Below are 16,468 nucleotides of genomic sequence, written 5' to 3'. Positions count from 1 at the left end.
GGCCCCTGGGGGAAGTCCTCTCCCTGATGGAAGACTCCAGGGCCCACAGGACGGAGGCACTGGCTAATTATCTCCCATTTTCAGGAGCACTTCAGTGGTTAAGCTCTGTGTGGTAAGATTAGGTGACTTAATTTCCTCTTTTGGTTTATTTGTAGTTTTATTTTTAAATGGCAATAAACATTCATTCATCAGCCAGATATGCATTATGAAGACAAAGAATGACGTTTAAAGGCCTAAGTCTCCAGAGGCCCAAGACCACCATCAGCTCATGGCAGTCATACAATTTAATATCCGTTTTCATCTGTGACTTTGCCAAAGGCCAGGGTAAAACACAGCTCCTTAAAAGCAGAAGCCTGCATCTTTTGTTTCCTACACAAAGACGAGAGCAATTTCTCACCATCTGCAGTAGGTGTTTAATAGGTAATCACTGAAGACCACAGCTTTCAACATTTTAGATTTACTTCTCCAGGCACCCAGACCCCCACCTGTCCTGCTGGCAGGCCACCTTGCTGACCAGGCCAGCTCCTTCCCGGCTCCCAAACACAGGGGAGTCACCCTGCACGCTCTAGGTCCTAGAGTCTAGGACAGGCCTCACCTCAGGCAGGCTTGCTGGGAAAAGCCTGCCCTGGCCTCTCCTGACAGTAGGGGGGCTATTACTGCTCCAGCCCACTGTCAAGCCCACTTTGGGTCCAGAAATCAGTCATGTAAGATTTGCAGCAGGATTCTGTCTCCCAAACTATAATTATGTATAAGGTAAAAATCTTGTTTTCCTTAGCTTTTACCTCTTTCCCCATAAGATACCATATCAAATTAGAACAGGGTGAAAGATTTATACTAATAATACAAGCCTCCTATTAAAAAATACTTGAATATGTGAATGCAAAACTTTGGGGCATTTATGCTCCTCTTGTCAGAGTGCCTTCCAACCCACCCTAACTCATCTCTCACCACCCTCTCACTCATCCTCCTTTTCCTCTTAGAAAACAACACTCAACTCTACATAATTCCTGCAGACCAGTCACACTAGAAACATGCACAGCTCTCTCTACTGAGCCTCTGGAGAAATCACTTTACTTCTGATAGCTGCTACTTAAAATATTGACCCCCACCCACCAGCCTGCCCCACTACTTTCTTACTTCCTTGAGTCACTGTCCAATCTGCTTTACCAGCCACTCAGTGGATCTGACAGTTCATTAGACTGGAAGAACTATACCTCAAGGGAAAGGACACGCTAGCCTCTCCCCCCCACTGTGGCGGATCTGACACAGCCCCACCCTCTCCTCCACATGCTGGAGGAGCTGGCTTTAGGTCTACAGAATGCCAACCCTTGGAAAAGAAAGGAACAAAAGGATGAAGAAGAAGAAAGAGAAATGGGGAAATAATTTTCCTTAAAGGACCAAACTACAGCAACAAGCTATGTTAAGACTGGGCATTAAAATTTGTCAAGCCATATATTCTGTGAGTAAAATGAACCAAGTGTCTGAAATAGCTCAACCCATATCAAAAGAGGCTAAAATGGGGGTAAATCCAGTCAGTCACCATCGGTCAAAGGAAAATAAATTCACAAAGTAATTTCATGGCAAATGTTATTTGAAAAACTGGCTTAAAAAATCCTATAAAGAATTTCTTCCAATAAACTGAACATGGTACTGGATTTTAAAATTTAAAAAAATATACAAGCTGTTCCCATTTAGCTACAAAAATCTAGAAAATGTTAAACCTGTCAACTTCCCATTCAAGAAAATTAAAAAGTTAAATTAGATAAGTTTTTCACTTCATGTCTTCTGTAAACACTTTGCTTTCTTTCTTTCTTTTTTTTTTTAACATTTTGCTTTCTAATAACAGTTCTGTGCAAAAAGAATCTTACTGACAAACACACTCCAAATCCAACACTAATATAAGCCCAGCTCAAAGAAGCTGAAGAAGTTTTCCTCCTCAACCAAATCTAGCATCTCAAGGAACCCAGTCTTACCCCTGGTGGCAAATAAAATGCAACAGTCACAGACATTGCATTTTATACATGGACAGGACCTTAAGACAATGCAATCCAATTTGACAGAAGAGGAATGAAAGGCCCAAAGGGGTTAAATGATTTGTTCAATGTCAGCAGGAGCCCTGTGGGGTTTCTCCAGAGTGGGAGACCACTGAAGAATTATTCTAACCCCCGCTTGTGATCAATGTGATCATCAGTTCAGCTGAATGGGGTCCTGGGACTCAGGTGTGAATCATGCTGATGTGAACACAAACTGCTGATAAGGTGAAGGATATGTCACACAGGCAGGTTCCCGCTTTGGCAGAGTTTATTAGATAAAAAAGTTTCAGTAGGACCAGACCCAGCTGTAAGACTGAAATGGGGTCAAGTCTCTAGCAAGAGCAATATGAGATTCAAAAGATTATTAGCTATAAACCTGTTTTAGGAATGTCTCATGAGCTATAACAGAACCACTTGTGTAAGACCAAAAGAAATATGATTCCTTAAGTACACTAAAACTGCCTGTAATATTAATGTTATCAACCATTTGTTTGACTCATCTTCTTTTATAAACACTGGCCCAAGGGAGGTCCCTTTTAACTGAATGGGAAATAATTCACTGAGTGTCACATCAGAGTCTAAAAGAACTAATTAAGGTTCCATAATTTATACCTGTGGAATAACTGGGCCTAATTAAATTTGGTCTGAACATTTCCTTTTATCCATTTTGAGCCTCTTATTAAAAAAAAAGACAAATTGAAATTTCATTTTTATCTTGTATGCTTTAAGTCTGGCCTCAGTGTTATTTGCTACCCTTTTCTAGTTGTTATACTCTTTTCCAGGTTCTAGAGAAGCCTCCGATTTAGTTTTAGAAACTAAAAGTTCGCTAATATCACAATCTCAGAATGAATAACAAAGATGTCCTATTATTATGCAACATATAAGACTTCGTACATATCCATGACAGTTATTAAAACACTATGCGACAATGAAATTTTTTTTTTTTGGTTGCACCACTTGGCTTGCAGGATCATAGTTCCCCAACTGGGGATTGAACCCGGGCCACGCAGTGAAAGCACCGAGTCCTAAGCACTGGACCACCAGGGAATTCCCTAAAATGTTAATATGTGACTAATCCTATGAACTTTTTTCTTTATCATAAGATACCACTAGTATGCAAAAGAATTAATAAGTTGAACTCGTACCTCATACTGTATACAAAAATTAACTCAAAATGAATCAAAGACCTCAACTTAAGTGCTAAAATTATAAAACTCTTAGATGAAAATATAGGGGTAAACCTCATGACCTTGAATTTGGCAGAGGATTCTCAGATATGACACAAAAAGCACGACCAATAAAAGAATAAAACATAAATTGAACTTCATCAAAATGAAAAATATTTGCGATTCAAGGACACCTCCAAAAAAGTGAAAAGACAACCGACAGAATGGGAGAAAATATTTGCAAGTCATATATCTGATAAGGGTCTTGGATCTCAATACACATTTCTCTAAAGGAAGAGATACAAATGTCCAATAAGCACAGGAAAAGATGCTTGACATCATTAGTCTTCAGGGAAATGCAAATCAAAGCCACAGTGAGATACCACTTCATATCCACTACAATGTATATTCAAAAAGATGAATAACAAGTGTTGGTGAGGATGTGAAGAAACTGCAACCCTCCTACACTGCTGGTGGGACTGTAAAATGGTGCAGCCACTTTACAAAACAGCCTGGTAATTCCTCAAATGATTAAACAGTTACCATAGGACCCAGCAATTCTACTTCTAGGTATACACCCAAGAAAAAGAAAAACATATGTCTACACAAAAACTTGTACATGAATGTTTATAGCAGCATTATTCTTAATAGCCTAAGGATGGAAACAATCCAGATGTCTATCAATGAATGGATAGACAAAATGTAGTATATACATACAATGGAATATTATTCAGCAATAAAAAGGAACGAAGTACTGATACAGACTACAACTTGGGTAAATCTTGAAAACACTATCCTAAGTGGAAGAGGTCAGTCATAAAAGCCCATGTATTGTATGATTCCATTCATAGGAAAGTCCCAAACAGTGAAATCTATAGAGAAAGAAAGTAGATTAAGGCTGGCGAGTAGATTGGGGATAAAGGGGTCACAGCTAAAGGGTGCAGGGTTTCATTTTGAGGTGATGAAAATGTTCTAAAATTGACTGTGCTGATGACTGCACAATGCTGTGAATATACTAAAAAACACTGGATGGTACACTTTAAATGGGTGAATTGTATGGTATGTGTGAATTATATCTCAATAAAGCTGTTTTAAAAATATATGAGTGATACAGTCAATAAATGTTTGACTTAAAAAAAAATTAAAAGTACATCCTTGGGACTTCCCTGGTGGCACAATGGTTAAGAATCCACCTGCTAATGCAGGAGACATGGGTTTGATCCCTGGTCCGGGAAGATCCCACATGCCGTGGAGCAACTAAAGCCCGTGCGCTATAACTACTGAGCCTGCGCTCTAGAGCCCATGAGCCACAACTACTGAGCCTGCGTGCCACAACTACTGAAGCTCACGTGCCTAGAGCCCATGCTCCACAACAAGAGAAGCCACTGCAATGAGAAGCCTGCACACTGCAACGAAGAGTAGCCCCCGCTCGCCACAACTAGAGAAAGCCCGGGTGCAGCAACGAAGACCCAATGCAGCCAAAAATAAATAAATTTATTTTAAAAAGTACATCCTTATAACCAATCACTATATGACAATCATTATCTCCCAAATGCATGTGGCAACATTAATATTTAAATCAAAGCAAATGGCCAACATATCAATCCCACACATGCTTCTACATTCTAAGATTCATTTGGACCTTAGGCCTTTTAAAGACAAATTTTTCAGAAGAGATATTCAGCTAAATTTTGTGGCATGTGAGAAAACTGGCATAGGAACAATATTATACATTTGTAGAAACCATGTATCAACAAATATAAACACTTCAAACAGTTCTAAAACCTTAGAGGCAGCATTGTCCAACAGAAATATAATTGGGGCCATGAGTGTAATTTTATATTTTCTAGTAGACACATTAAAAAAAGCAGAAACAGGTGAAATTAATTTTAATAGATTTAAATTAATCCAATATATCATTTCAACATACAGTCAATATAAAAAATTACTGACACATATTACATTTTTTAAAGTTTTGAAATCCAGTGTGTGTCCTACATCTGACCTTTCACCAGCCACATCTCATGTGCTCAGGGGCCACATGTGATGAGTGGTTCTGGTACCGGACACTGCAGTCTTAGGGTCTAAGGAATACACGTAAAATACAAAGAAAGGGTTTTTTTGCTGTTGTCAAGAAACTAAGTTTTCCATGTCATATCACCCCATAAGTGATATATATGTAAGAGAAACTGACCATTTATCAATCATTAGTAGTTAAATTATATTTCCCCAAATAATATATTTAAAATTATATTAATTTTGAAAATTTTCAAAATACCTTAAAAATTTTAAGTTAGGTATAATTTTTATACCTTAAAATACATCATTTTAACTGCACAGTTTGATAAGTTTGAATATACACAAGTAGCCACCAGCCCAATTAAGATACAGAATATTTCTTTCACCCGAGAAAGATTCCTTCCAGTCAGTTCCCTAACCACTGTTCTGATTTCTATGAACATAAGTTAGTTTTGTATAGTTTTGCCTGTCGTATAAATAGTATAAATAAAATCATACAGCATGTGCCTTATATTGAGTAAAAGAAGAAACACGAAATGTTTTGAGTTTCATATGTTGACTTGTGCATCAGCAGCTTGTTCCTATTTACAGCTGAGTAGCACTCCAATACACAGAGTTGCCTGCAATATATTTTTTATTTTTTTAAACTCTTTTTAAAAAAATTTTGGTTGCACTGCGGGGCATGTGGGATTTAGTTCCCTGACCAGGGATTGAACTCGTGCCTCCTGCAGTGGAAGCGTGAAGTCCTGACCACTGGACTGCCAGGGAATTCCTGGCCTGTAATTTAGTTATCCATTCTCCCACTGATGCATGACTGGGCTATTTCTACTTTTTGTCTATCACAAGTAAAGCTGCTATGGAATTTTTGCATGGACAAGTTCTCATTTCTCTCAGAACCTAGAAATAGAATCTTCTATTTTAAAAATTTAAAGTCATCGCATTTATTTAACTCAAGGCTACAGAGTGTATGTGTGTTTTCTTTTCTTTTTTTTAAAAAATAAATTAATTTATTTAATGTTTGGCTGTGTTGGGTCTTCGTTGCTGTGCACAGCCTTTAGTTATGGTGCGCGGGGGCTACTCTTTGTTGTAGTGCGTGGGCTTCTCATTGCAGTGGCTTCTCTTGTTGCAGAGCACAGGCTCTAGGCACGTGGGCTCCCGTAGTTGTGGCACGCAAGCTCAGTAGTTGTGGCACACAGGCTTAGTTGCTCCGCGGCATGTGGGATCTTCCTGGACCAGGGCTCAAACCCGTGTCCCCTGCATCGGCAGGCGGATTCTTAACCACTGCACCACCAGGCAAGTCCCTGTGTGTTTTCTTAATTGAATGAAACCAATGGCTTTGCAGAGCTTTAGGTGGTTAAGGAACTGAAGCAATATTCTCACAGTGTCATTATATATATGCTTTTCTTCATCCATTATATTGGTATCTCTAAGTTCATCTGAGCCTCACAATTAAACTATTTAGTTGATTTCTGAGACATTTTCCTGTTTGGAGGACAAATTTCTGTTTTAATTGTGAGAATATTTTTCTGAAAGCTACCTTGATTTTATTTTATTTTTTATTTTTTTGCGGTACACGGGCCTCTCACCGCCACGGCCTCTCCCCTTGCGGAGCACAGGCTCCGGACACGCAGGCCCAGCGGCCATGGCTCACGGGCCCAGCCACTCCGCGGCACGCGGGATCCTCCCGGACCGGGGCACGAACCTGCACCCTCTGCATCGGCAGGCGGACTCCCAACCACTGCGCCACCAGGGAAGCCCTGAAAGCTACCTTGATTTTAATATGGAATCTCACAATTGCTTCAGGTGTCCTATGCCTTCTGAAAACATACTTGTAACTCGGTTAGAATGAATTTTTTTGGCCCCATCTTCTTTTACATACAAATGAAAAAAAAAAGAAAATAGTCAAGAAGCTCTGAACCATATGCTAAGAAGTGGCCATTAGAACAGTCATGATAATTTACAGCATATTAGTTATGCTGGAAATAGGAAATGAGGTTTTGCACTGGTGTCTTGGGTATTATAGAACAGAGGGGTCAAATATAATAGTCCATAAAAACTAAACTATACACTAGTCACACACATTTCCAATCACATAAAAGAATTCAGGTCAGAAATGGATGAAATCTCTAAGAATTCCAGGATCTCAACGGAGAACCACTGTGCTCAGACCCCTTTCTGTAGAAGACAGCTGGCTCCTGCCACGGAACTGCCCTTTAACACACCCAACTGCGCTGGGAGCTTTTATAGCTTTGAAAATTACCACACAAATCTTTTACGACTCCTTCCCCCACACCATTTGTCTCCACATTACCGTTACTACTGTCCTGTGGAGCGGTTCTTTTTATAAATCTACCCTAAGGCTCCTTCTGTCTTGTTCCATTTCCCTTCTCCCATCTGCTCCATAAGAAAAAAAGGTTAATATATATCAGCAAACCCATCTTTACCTCACTTTATGATGACGGAATTCCCTATGGAGACCCTTTGCCCCTTTCCACAAAAATAGGGAAGTAGTTTTCTCTGAAAACCACCAATCCTCCTACTAGGGTGTGTGGAAAGAAAACAGTTGTGAAAGGCACAAAACTCTTTGAGAGGAGGTATGCCACCCTGCACATACCCTTCTCTTTAATGCCACTTACAGAAGGTAAAGTTAAATTACACAACTCTGCAGCTGTTCAACCAGTGTGGAATCATAAACTTCTTAAATTGCATATGCATACATAAAGCAACCCTAAGATTAGTATTCATTCAAATATATTTGTAAAAATTAAGTTAAACTTAAACATCGTTTCAAATACCTTCATCATTAAGGATTCCCCTTAAAAACTGTGCACAATGGTATTCACTGCAGCATTATTTGTAACAGCAGAGACTGAAAACATTATAAATAGCTAAATATAAATCAGTGTTAAATAAAGTGTCATATCCATATAATGCAATTCTATGCACCCATTAGAAAGAATGAAACAGAGCTCTGTACTGATATAGAACAATCTCTAAAGACATATTGTCAAATGCAAAAAGTTAAGGTATAGAGCAGTGTGGAACTCTGCAGCTGTAGTGTAAAATTCCCATATATACATATACTGGGATGATAATGAGAAATCTCACTGGAAGGATACATAGGAAACTGGTCAGCAGTTGCCCCTCAAGGGAGAGGAAGCAGAGGACTGGGATTGGCCAATATTCACTTTACACTGCAGAACCTTTTGTCTTACTTGTATTTTTACCATATAAAATAACCTATTAAAGATAGATGAACCTTGAGATAGCTATAAAATGCAGGTGGCTCCATAAACAGAGAAATGTATAGAAAATATTAGGCATATTGGGGAAGAAATGGTACATTTTTGGGGCAAATTAAAGCATTTTCCCAAATATGGTCCTGGCTGAAATTTACAATCCACCCCTTCTCATCAGCTCACTATACCAAACCCAGTTTAGCTTTACTTAACTTGCTCTGTTTTTACACATTTCCACTCAGATGAAAATCTAGCATAGTGAGTTTATTTTAGTTATATGGTTGGAATTTGATTTTTTTTTTTTTTTTGGCCGCGCCATGTGGGATGTTAGTCCCATGACCAGGGATCGAACCTGTGTCCCCTGCAGTGGAAGGGCAGATACCTAATCACTGGACAGCCAGGGAATCCCCAAATTTGACTGTTTTTTTTCTTTTTTAAAATTCCATTTTAGGGACTTCCCCTGTGGTGCAGTGGTTTAGAATCCTCCTGCCAATGCAGGGGACACGGGTTCATTGCTGCCCACAGGCTTTCTCTAGTTGTGGCGAGTGGGGGCTACTCTTTGTTGCGGTGCACAGGCTTCTCGTGGTAGCTTCTCTTGTTGCGGAGCACGGGCTTTAGGCGTGCAGGCTTCAGTAGTTGCGGCATGAGGGCTCTAGGGTGTGCGGGCTTCAGTAGTTGTGGCACGTGGGCTCAATAGCTGTGGCTCGTGGGCTCTATAGCATAAGCTCAGTAGTTGTGGCGCACGAGCTTAGTTGCTCTGTGGCATGTGGGATCTTTCTGGACCAGGGATTGAACCTGCGTCCCCTGCATTGGCAGGCGGATTCATAACCACTGTGTCACCAGGGAAGTCCCACAATATTCTTTTGTATGTTTTGTTTTTGCCATTGTTTCACCAGTAATTTGTCATAGTATTTTTATTTTATTTATTTATTTTTTTGCAGTACGCGGGCCTCTCACTGTTGTGGCCTCTCCCGCTGCGGAGCACAGGCTCCGGAAGTGCAGGCTTAGCGGCCATGGCTCATGGGCCCAGCCGCTCCGCGGCATGTGGGATCCTCCCAGACCGGGGCACGAACCCGTGTCCTCTGCATCGGCAGGCGGACTCTCAACCACTGTGCCACCAGGGAAGCCCTGTCATAGTATTTTTTTATTTTCTTGCTATCTTATGACTCATACAAGAAATAAGAATTCAAGAAATTTTAATGTAACTGAAGATTACTGAAAAAAACAATTACCGTTGTCAAGTTTTAAAAAATCAAAACACTGCTTTCAAAACCTTATATTACCAACTCCTCATTTCTAACTAAATTTGAGATTTTAGATTTCCCTCTATATAATCAGAAGATTAATGCTTTCCTCCTGACAATAGGATACAGGGGGAATATACACATACATAAAACCCAGGAAAGAAAGGTTATTACTGCAAAGTAGGAATCTGACAGAATAAAATAAAGAGATTAAAAAGCTGCTGTTTTGTTGAACAGGGTGCGTGGAGCCCTGAGCTCATTGACAGTAATGCAGTGCCATGAACACACTGACCTGACAATACATGACCAGAAAAGGGCACATCTGCTGGCCAGTCTTTCCTCCAAAGGGATTCACTAAGATTAATGAAGTAACTTCATTTTTTAAAAGTTGGAAGAAACAGATATCCAGTAAGAAGATAAAAATCATCAGTTATCCCACTACTAGGAAGGTTCTGACATAGATCCCTCCAGACTTTTTTTATGCAAACAGACGTTAAAAAAATATATGTAGGTTATTTTATAAAAATGTAATTTAAAACTGTTTAGACACAAATCTTAGCATTTTATAGCTCTGTTCCAAGATTTATTTGGAAAGTTAAATGACGTTAATCAAATGTACTATTATGAAAAATTACACAATTATGGATAGAGCCATACCTTATTTGTTTATATAAAATAAATTCTAGATGAAACAAAAATTTAGATTGGTGGTTGTGATAGTGTATCAGTAAAAGTGCTAGAAAACATGGCTAAATTATTTTTTAAATCTTGGAGGCAAGAAGGCCTTTCCAAACATTGCACAAAATGGAAAAAAAAGTAAAGAAGATTGATAAATATGATAATAAATGAAACTCTGCTTTACAAAATACCGGAGGGACTTCCCTGGTGGTCCAGTGGTTAAGACTCTGTGCTCCCAATGCGGGGGGCCCAGGTTCAATCCCTGGTCAGGGAACTAAGATCCTATATACTGCAACTAAGCCTGTGCACTGCAACTACTGAGCCCGTGTGCCGCAATGAAGATCCAGTGCAGCCAAAACAAAACAAAACTAAATACCAGAAACAATGTTACAAGACAAATGATAAAGGCCAATTTCTTTAATATAGAAAAACTCTTATAAAAACAAAAAGGATGAAAAACCCAATACGAAAATGGTAAATCCTACAAACAGAAGGTTCACAGAAAAAGTAATATAGGTGATCAATAAACCTTGGCATCAGACTAAGCACCTTGAATGGACTGAAAGAAATGCAAAATTTTAAAGTGAGGTTGTTTTCCACTTATCAGGGTGATCAAATTATCATAAGAAGAAAAGATGCCCTGATCTCACCACCTAGTAGCTAATCTACTAAGTAATATAATTTTCTCCTAAGTGTTTGCCATCTGCTTTTGAGGGCAGTGCTTTTTCTTTTACCTCTGAATCCCCTGCAACTAGCACAAGAATGTTTGTTGGAAAAAACGTGAATGAACTACCTGCAATGCTACCTGCAATATATAAATGTCTTAACTATACTCTTCTCACTTTTTGCAACTTAATAGGTGAAAAAATAAGCAATGATGGTTTTCTTTCCATTTTAATTTGCGGTCCCATTATTGAAATCATTCTTAAAAGTAATGCTGAACCAATCAATCCTACTTCCAATATATGAAAAAATCATGGTCAAAATATTCCAAATTTGTTGAAAGATAAATTTATAGACTTAAGAAAGATAACCCCAAGGAAGAGTAAAAACAAAGAAAATCACACTTAGACTCATCATAGTCTAACTGCTGAAAAACAAAGACAATCTATGTTGACAGAAAAATGGCACCTACAATACAATGGCTGTGATCAGACAGTGGAGGCCAGAAGATAATGCAGTGACATCCTGAAAGAGCTGACTAAAAAGAAAACAAAAACAAAACCTAAAATACTGTATTCAGTGAAAACATCCTGCAAGAATGAAGATGAAATAAAGACAATTCTAGATTTAAAAAAGAAAAAACAAACAAAAAAACACAAAACCTTAGAAAAACAAAGACCTGTACTATTAGAAATGCAGAAGGGAGATCTTCAGACTGAAGGGAAATGCTTGCTATCTTATATGAGAACTAGAATCATCAGGAAATGGTACTCATGTGGCTAAACATAAAAGACTACTCTGTTCCTTTTAACATATATATGACTGTTCAAAGCAAAAATAATGGGGCTTATAATCTACACAGACAAAAATATAACTTAACCAAACTGACACAGATGAAATAGAAAATCTGAAGAGCACTCATTGATTGAAGAACTTGAATTCATTATCGAAACTTTCCCGCAAAGAAAACCTATGCCAGATGGTTTCACTGATGAATTCTATCAAACGTTTGAGGAAGGAGCAATACCTATCTTATATAAACTCTTTCAGAAAACAGAGGAAGTACTTCCCAACTCACTCATATGTTCAGCATAACTCTGAAACTAAAACCTAACCAAGACACCTTAAGAAAGAAAAGCATGGACCACCCTTACTTGTGAACATGGAAGCAAATATTCCTCACAAAATATTAACAGATCCAATCTAACAATTTATAAAAAAGGTAATAAATCCTGACTAGTATGGTTTAGTCACAAGATTGAAAGGTTGGTTTAATATTTGACATTTAATCAGCATAATTCATAACATTAACAAAATAAAGGAGATAAACAATGTGCTTACTTAGTAGATACAATGCTAATTTTGTTTAGATACTCACTTTAAGTTTTCTAATTCCTGTTTTCTCAATGGGGAAGAAGGTGGAGCTGGAATGCATTTATCTCCATCGTGGCTTTTACTGCTAAAATAAAGATAGACTGCTAATTATGAAGCACATGAATAAACAATTAAATGTAAAATTTTGTTTCCCTATACCCACTCCCATGCAACTTTTTATGAAAAAAGTGTAAAAGAACCAAAACATTGAAAAATGCGTAGTAACTTGGTATCACTAACATGTTAAAGCTACACTGCATATTGAGTTTCTTTTTCCCAGTACATGATACCGCTTTAAAAAGTCTCTAACAGGGCTTCCCTGGTAGCGCAGTGGTTGAGAGTCCGCCTGCCGATGCAGGGGACACGGGTTTGTGCCCCAGTCCGGGAAGATCCCACATGCTGCGGAGCGGCTGGGCCCATGAGCCATGGCCGTTGAGCCTGCGCGTCCGGAGCCTGCACTTCTGGAGCCTGTGCTCCGCAACGGGAGAGGCCACAACAGTGAGAGGCCCGCGTACCACAAAAAAAAAAAAAAAGTCTCTTAACAGAAAAAATATCTCTACTATACAAAGGAAACCACTCCAGTATTTTCACACATTTCTCATTCTTCTGTCTTTTACTAAGTATAGTAAAGCATAACCCCTTGATGGAGGAAAAACCATTCCACAATTTTGCTTCAAATTTTCTATAATAAACATGTTTTTCTACTATAATCAAGAAAAAATGCTGAGATGGAAGACTTGAGTTTAAAGGTGCCATGTGAAAAAAGAACTCTCTACATATAATGGTGTTTGTTTTATTACTAGATAAACTCTCCCTATTTCTATAGATTGGCATAATATTTAATTGATAGTAGGAAACCAGAAATGTATAGAAATGTTCTGGAGGTCAGTGGTTTACAGTATGTTAAGAGAAAAGGCAGAAGATAGTAAGAAAAGAGAAGTTTTAGGGACTTAAGTATTTATTTTAATAAAAGTTAAAGAAAAAAAAGCCATTTCTGACAGCAACCGGATTTCTTGCAGTGATTCCTCCTGGCAGTGAAAAGCTGTGACTTTCAACTTGTCTCGTTTAAGGTTCTTTCCTCACTTAGGCTTCACCTTATTTCTCTCTTCCAGAAATACTTAAACATTCATACTTTCCTTTCTTATTACTCAAAACAGAGAACTTTGGAAATTCAGGCTGCAGATTTCAGGAATTCAACTACAAGACAGAGGCTGACTAATGAAGTCCTAAAGATTTCACCAAGGGAGGTCAAAGGGGTCAGAATACCTGCAAGTGTCACTGCTTTCGCTGCTCTCTGTGTTGCCACCTAATTGATTACTATTTTTAGACCCATTTTCCTGCTTTGGATCTTGCTGTTCTTCAGGTAACAGCAACAAGGCATTTCTGAGACAAATGGCTGCAAACTCCATACTGGCTACAGGAATGGCTGAAGACTGTCCATCACTAAAAGAACAAAACCAAGTTAGCTAAGAAAACAAAAACAATAAATAAAACTTTTCTATTATCAGGAATAAAACCAATATAACTGTAAATAAAAACTTTGCCATCTAAGAGGTAGAAATTTGAATATAAGCAGTTATAAGAGAATGCTAAAGAACCCAAATCCTAAATATTATACGGGCATACCTTGGAGATATCACAGGTTCGGTTCCAGACCACCACAATAAAGCAAAGATTGCAATAAAACAATAAAGCAAAGATTGCAATAAAACAATAAAGCAAAGATTGCAATAAAACACTACCCTGTGGTCTATTAAGTCTGCAATAGCATTATGTCTAAAAAAACAATGTACATACCTTAAAAAATACTTGTTAAAAAAAATGCTAACCATCATGAGCCTTCAGCGAGTCATAATATTTTTTTTTTGCAATAGTACCATTGATGACCACTGATCACAGATTACCATAACAAATAATTATGAAAATGTTTGAAATATTCCAAGAATTACCAGAATGTGACACAGAGACACAAAGTGAGCAGTTGTTTTTGGAAAAATGGCACCAACAGACTTGCTCTATGCAGGGTTGCCACAAACCTTCAGTTTGTAAAACACAAAAAAAGCAACATCTGCAAAGCTCAATACAGCAAAGTGCAGTAAAAGGAGATATGTCTGTGTATAAGATATAAAAAGTATAAATAATAGATTGCAAGTATATACATTAGACACCACATTGTGTCTATAGGAATGGGACTGAGGCTAGGAGACAACCTGAAGGATATCTGCAACATCAACGTTAAACTAACAAAGGAGTTATAGACAAGGAAAATTGTAGTGAAGGCCAGGACAGGTACAGTCAGAACTGGAAAGAAGGGAAGAAAGTAGATTTTTCACATTTGAGCCTTGTTTTGGTTGATGTTTGCTTTTGGAAATACCTTATTTACACATTTTGAAAAAGCAGCGTTATAACTTTGTTGAGATTTTATATAACTTCCTATTGGTTTTATATATCAAACTAAGTCAGCTTTATTAGGGGGAAAAAAGTGAAAAGTAGTAACAATTTTGAAACTGTAGGAAAGTGATGCTTTAACTTGTCTTTTGAACGAAATCTGCATTATTGTTGAAATAAATTAAGAGCAAAATATTGTGTGCCAGATACTTTTTTAAAACTTTGGGAAAACTTTTAAATGGTAGTGAACAATTTTATTTTTGGGAAAAGAAGAAAAGGAGCAAGTTTCTTACAAAGCCTACTCCTTTAGAAATAAGAGCAACGCCAAATTGGAATCTATGTAAAAGATAAAGATGTTCATATTTAAAAGTTGTTCAATTGAAAAGTAGTTCTACAAGTGACAGCTTTATAATACTTTTGTTTATATATGTGTTAGTACTTTTTTATCCTGATATTAAGAATTAGCTTTAGGGACTATGAGAAAATAAAAATAACTAAATGAAAAGTATCAATGATAAACGATATAAAAAGGAAACATCAAGATGCCCTCTTCTGGACATTCTGAATAATGGCACTGAATAGACCAGCGTTTCTTAGGGCGTCAACAATTTCAGCACCCGTGGATGTAATAAACCAAAATCATATGTCAAATAACATTCACCACATACCTACGTATAGGAGTCTATTTCTTGAAGTAGCAATAAAATCTAATTACAAAGTGGCTCCTCCTATGAAGTAATTCCTAAGCATATTTTTTATACATAACATTACTATGAAATATTATTATACACTTTCTCTTAGCAAAATACTTACTTATATACAGTATTTTGTATGGACTGTGATGCCAGAACTATTTTACGATGATAGCCTTGACCAACAATAGACTGTACAATTCCTTTTTTACTTGGAAGACCTTTAGTTTCTTGTTCAGAAGTCTACAAAATACAAATAATTTCCAATTAATTTAATGGAATTGTAAGATGGGGTATGAAAAATAATCCAGTACCTTTTACAATTACTCTAAGAAAATTCTTAAGATCCTTAAGATTCTTAAGATCAATGTGGAGTTTTGGGTGATACAGGAAATGTCTGGTAGTGAAGAGATGAGTACATGAGTCTGAAAATCTGCAATATACACTACACTTTATTAGTATAAGGTCTGAGGTAATTCTGAGGAAAAAAAGCAATTCAAGAATGACTCAAGGGCTTCCCTGGTGGCACAGTCCTGTCGATGCAGGGGACGCGGGTTCGTGCCCCGGTCCAGGAGGATCCCGCATGCTGCGGAGCAGCTGGGCCCGTGAGCCATGGCTGCTGGGCCTGCCCGTCCGGAGCCTGTGCTCTGCGATGGGAGAGGCCACAGCAGTGAGGGGCCCGTGTACAGCAAAAAAAAAAAAAAAAAAAGAATGACTCAAGTGGGACTCTGTGCTTCCACTGCAGGGGGTGTGGGTTTGATCCCTTGTCAGGGAACTAAGATCCCACATGCCACAAGGTGCGTCCAAAAAAAAAAGAATGACTCAACTAACAAGGTCCTACTATATAGCACAGCACAGAGAACTACATTCAGTATCCTATGATAAACCATAATGGAAAAGAATATATATAAAAAAAGAATGTATTAAAGAAAAAAAAGAATGACTCAAGCATTTATTTAGAATCATTTATTT

The 16,468-nt window shown here is 38.0% G+C and overlaps 1 protein-coding gene across 4 annotated transcripts in view; it reads right to left on the bottom strand.

Annotated features, from left to right (window-relative positions):
• Positions 1 to 16,468, bottom strand: part of CNOT10 (CCR4-NOT transcription complex subunit 10) — a 62,862-nt gene that overhangs the window by 12,038 nt on the left and 34,356 nt on the right. For 3 of the 4 annotated variants that reach the window (XM_027088365.1, XM_027088363.1, XM_027088367.1), the window contains 3 exons: positions 15,618 to 15,739; positions 13,683 to 13,859; positions 12,421 to 12,501 (listed from right to left, as the gene is read on the bottom strand). In XM_027088365.1, the coding sequence (XP_026944166.1) occupies positions 12,421 to 12,501; positions 13,683 to 13,859; positions 15,618 to 15,739 (380 nt within the window). The remainder of the gene's footprint in view (positions 1 to 12,420; positions 12,502 to 13,682; positions 13,860 to 15,617; positions 15,740 to 16,468) is intronic. The other variant, XM_027088364.1, reaches the window with a different exon arrangement.

The sequence above is a fragment of the Aethalodelphis obliquidens genome, unplaced genomic scaffold, assembly GCF_003676395.1.
Source record: "Aethalodelphis obliquidens isolate GAN/ISIS:26980383/991018 unplaced genomic scaffold, ASM367639v1 scaffold62, whole genome shotgun sequence".
NCBI lineage: Eukaryota > Metazoa > Chordata > Mammalia > Artiodactyla > Delphinidae > Aethalodelphis > Aethalodelphis obliquidens.
This window is presented reverse-complemented; position numbering and strand designations above follow the sequence as displayed.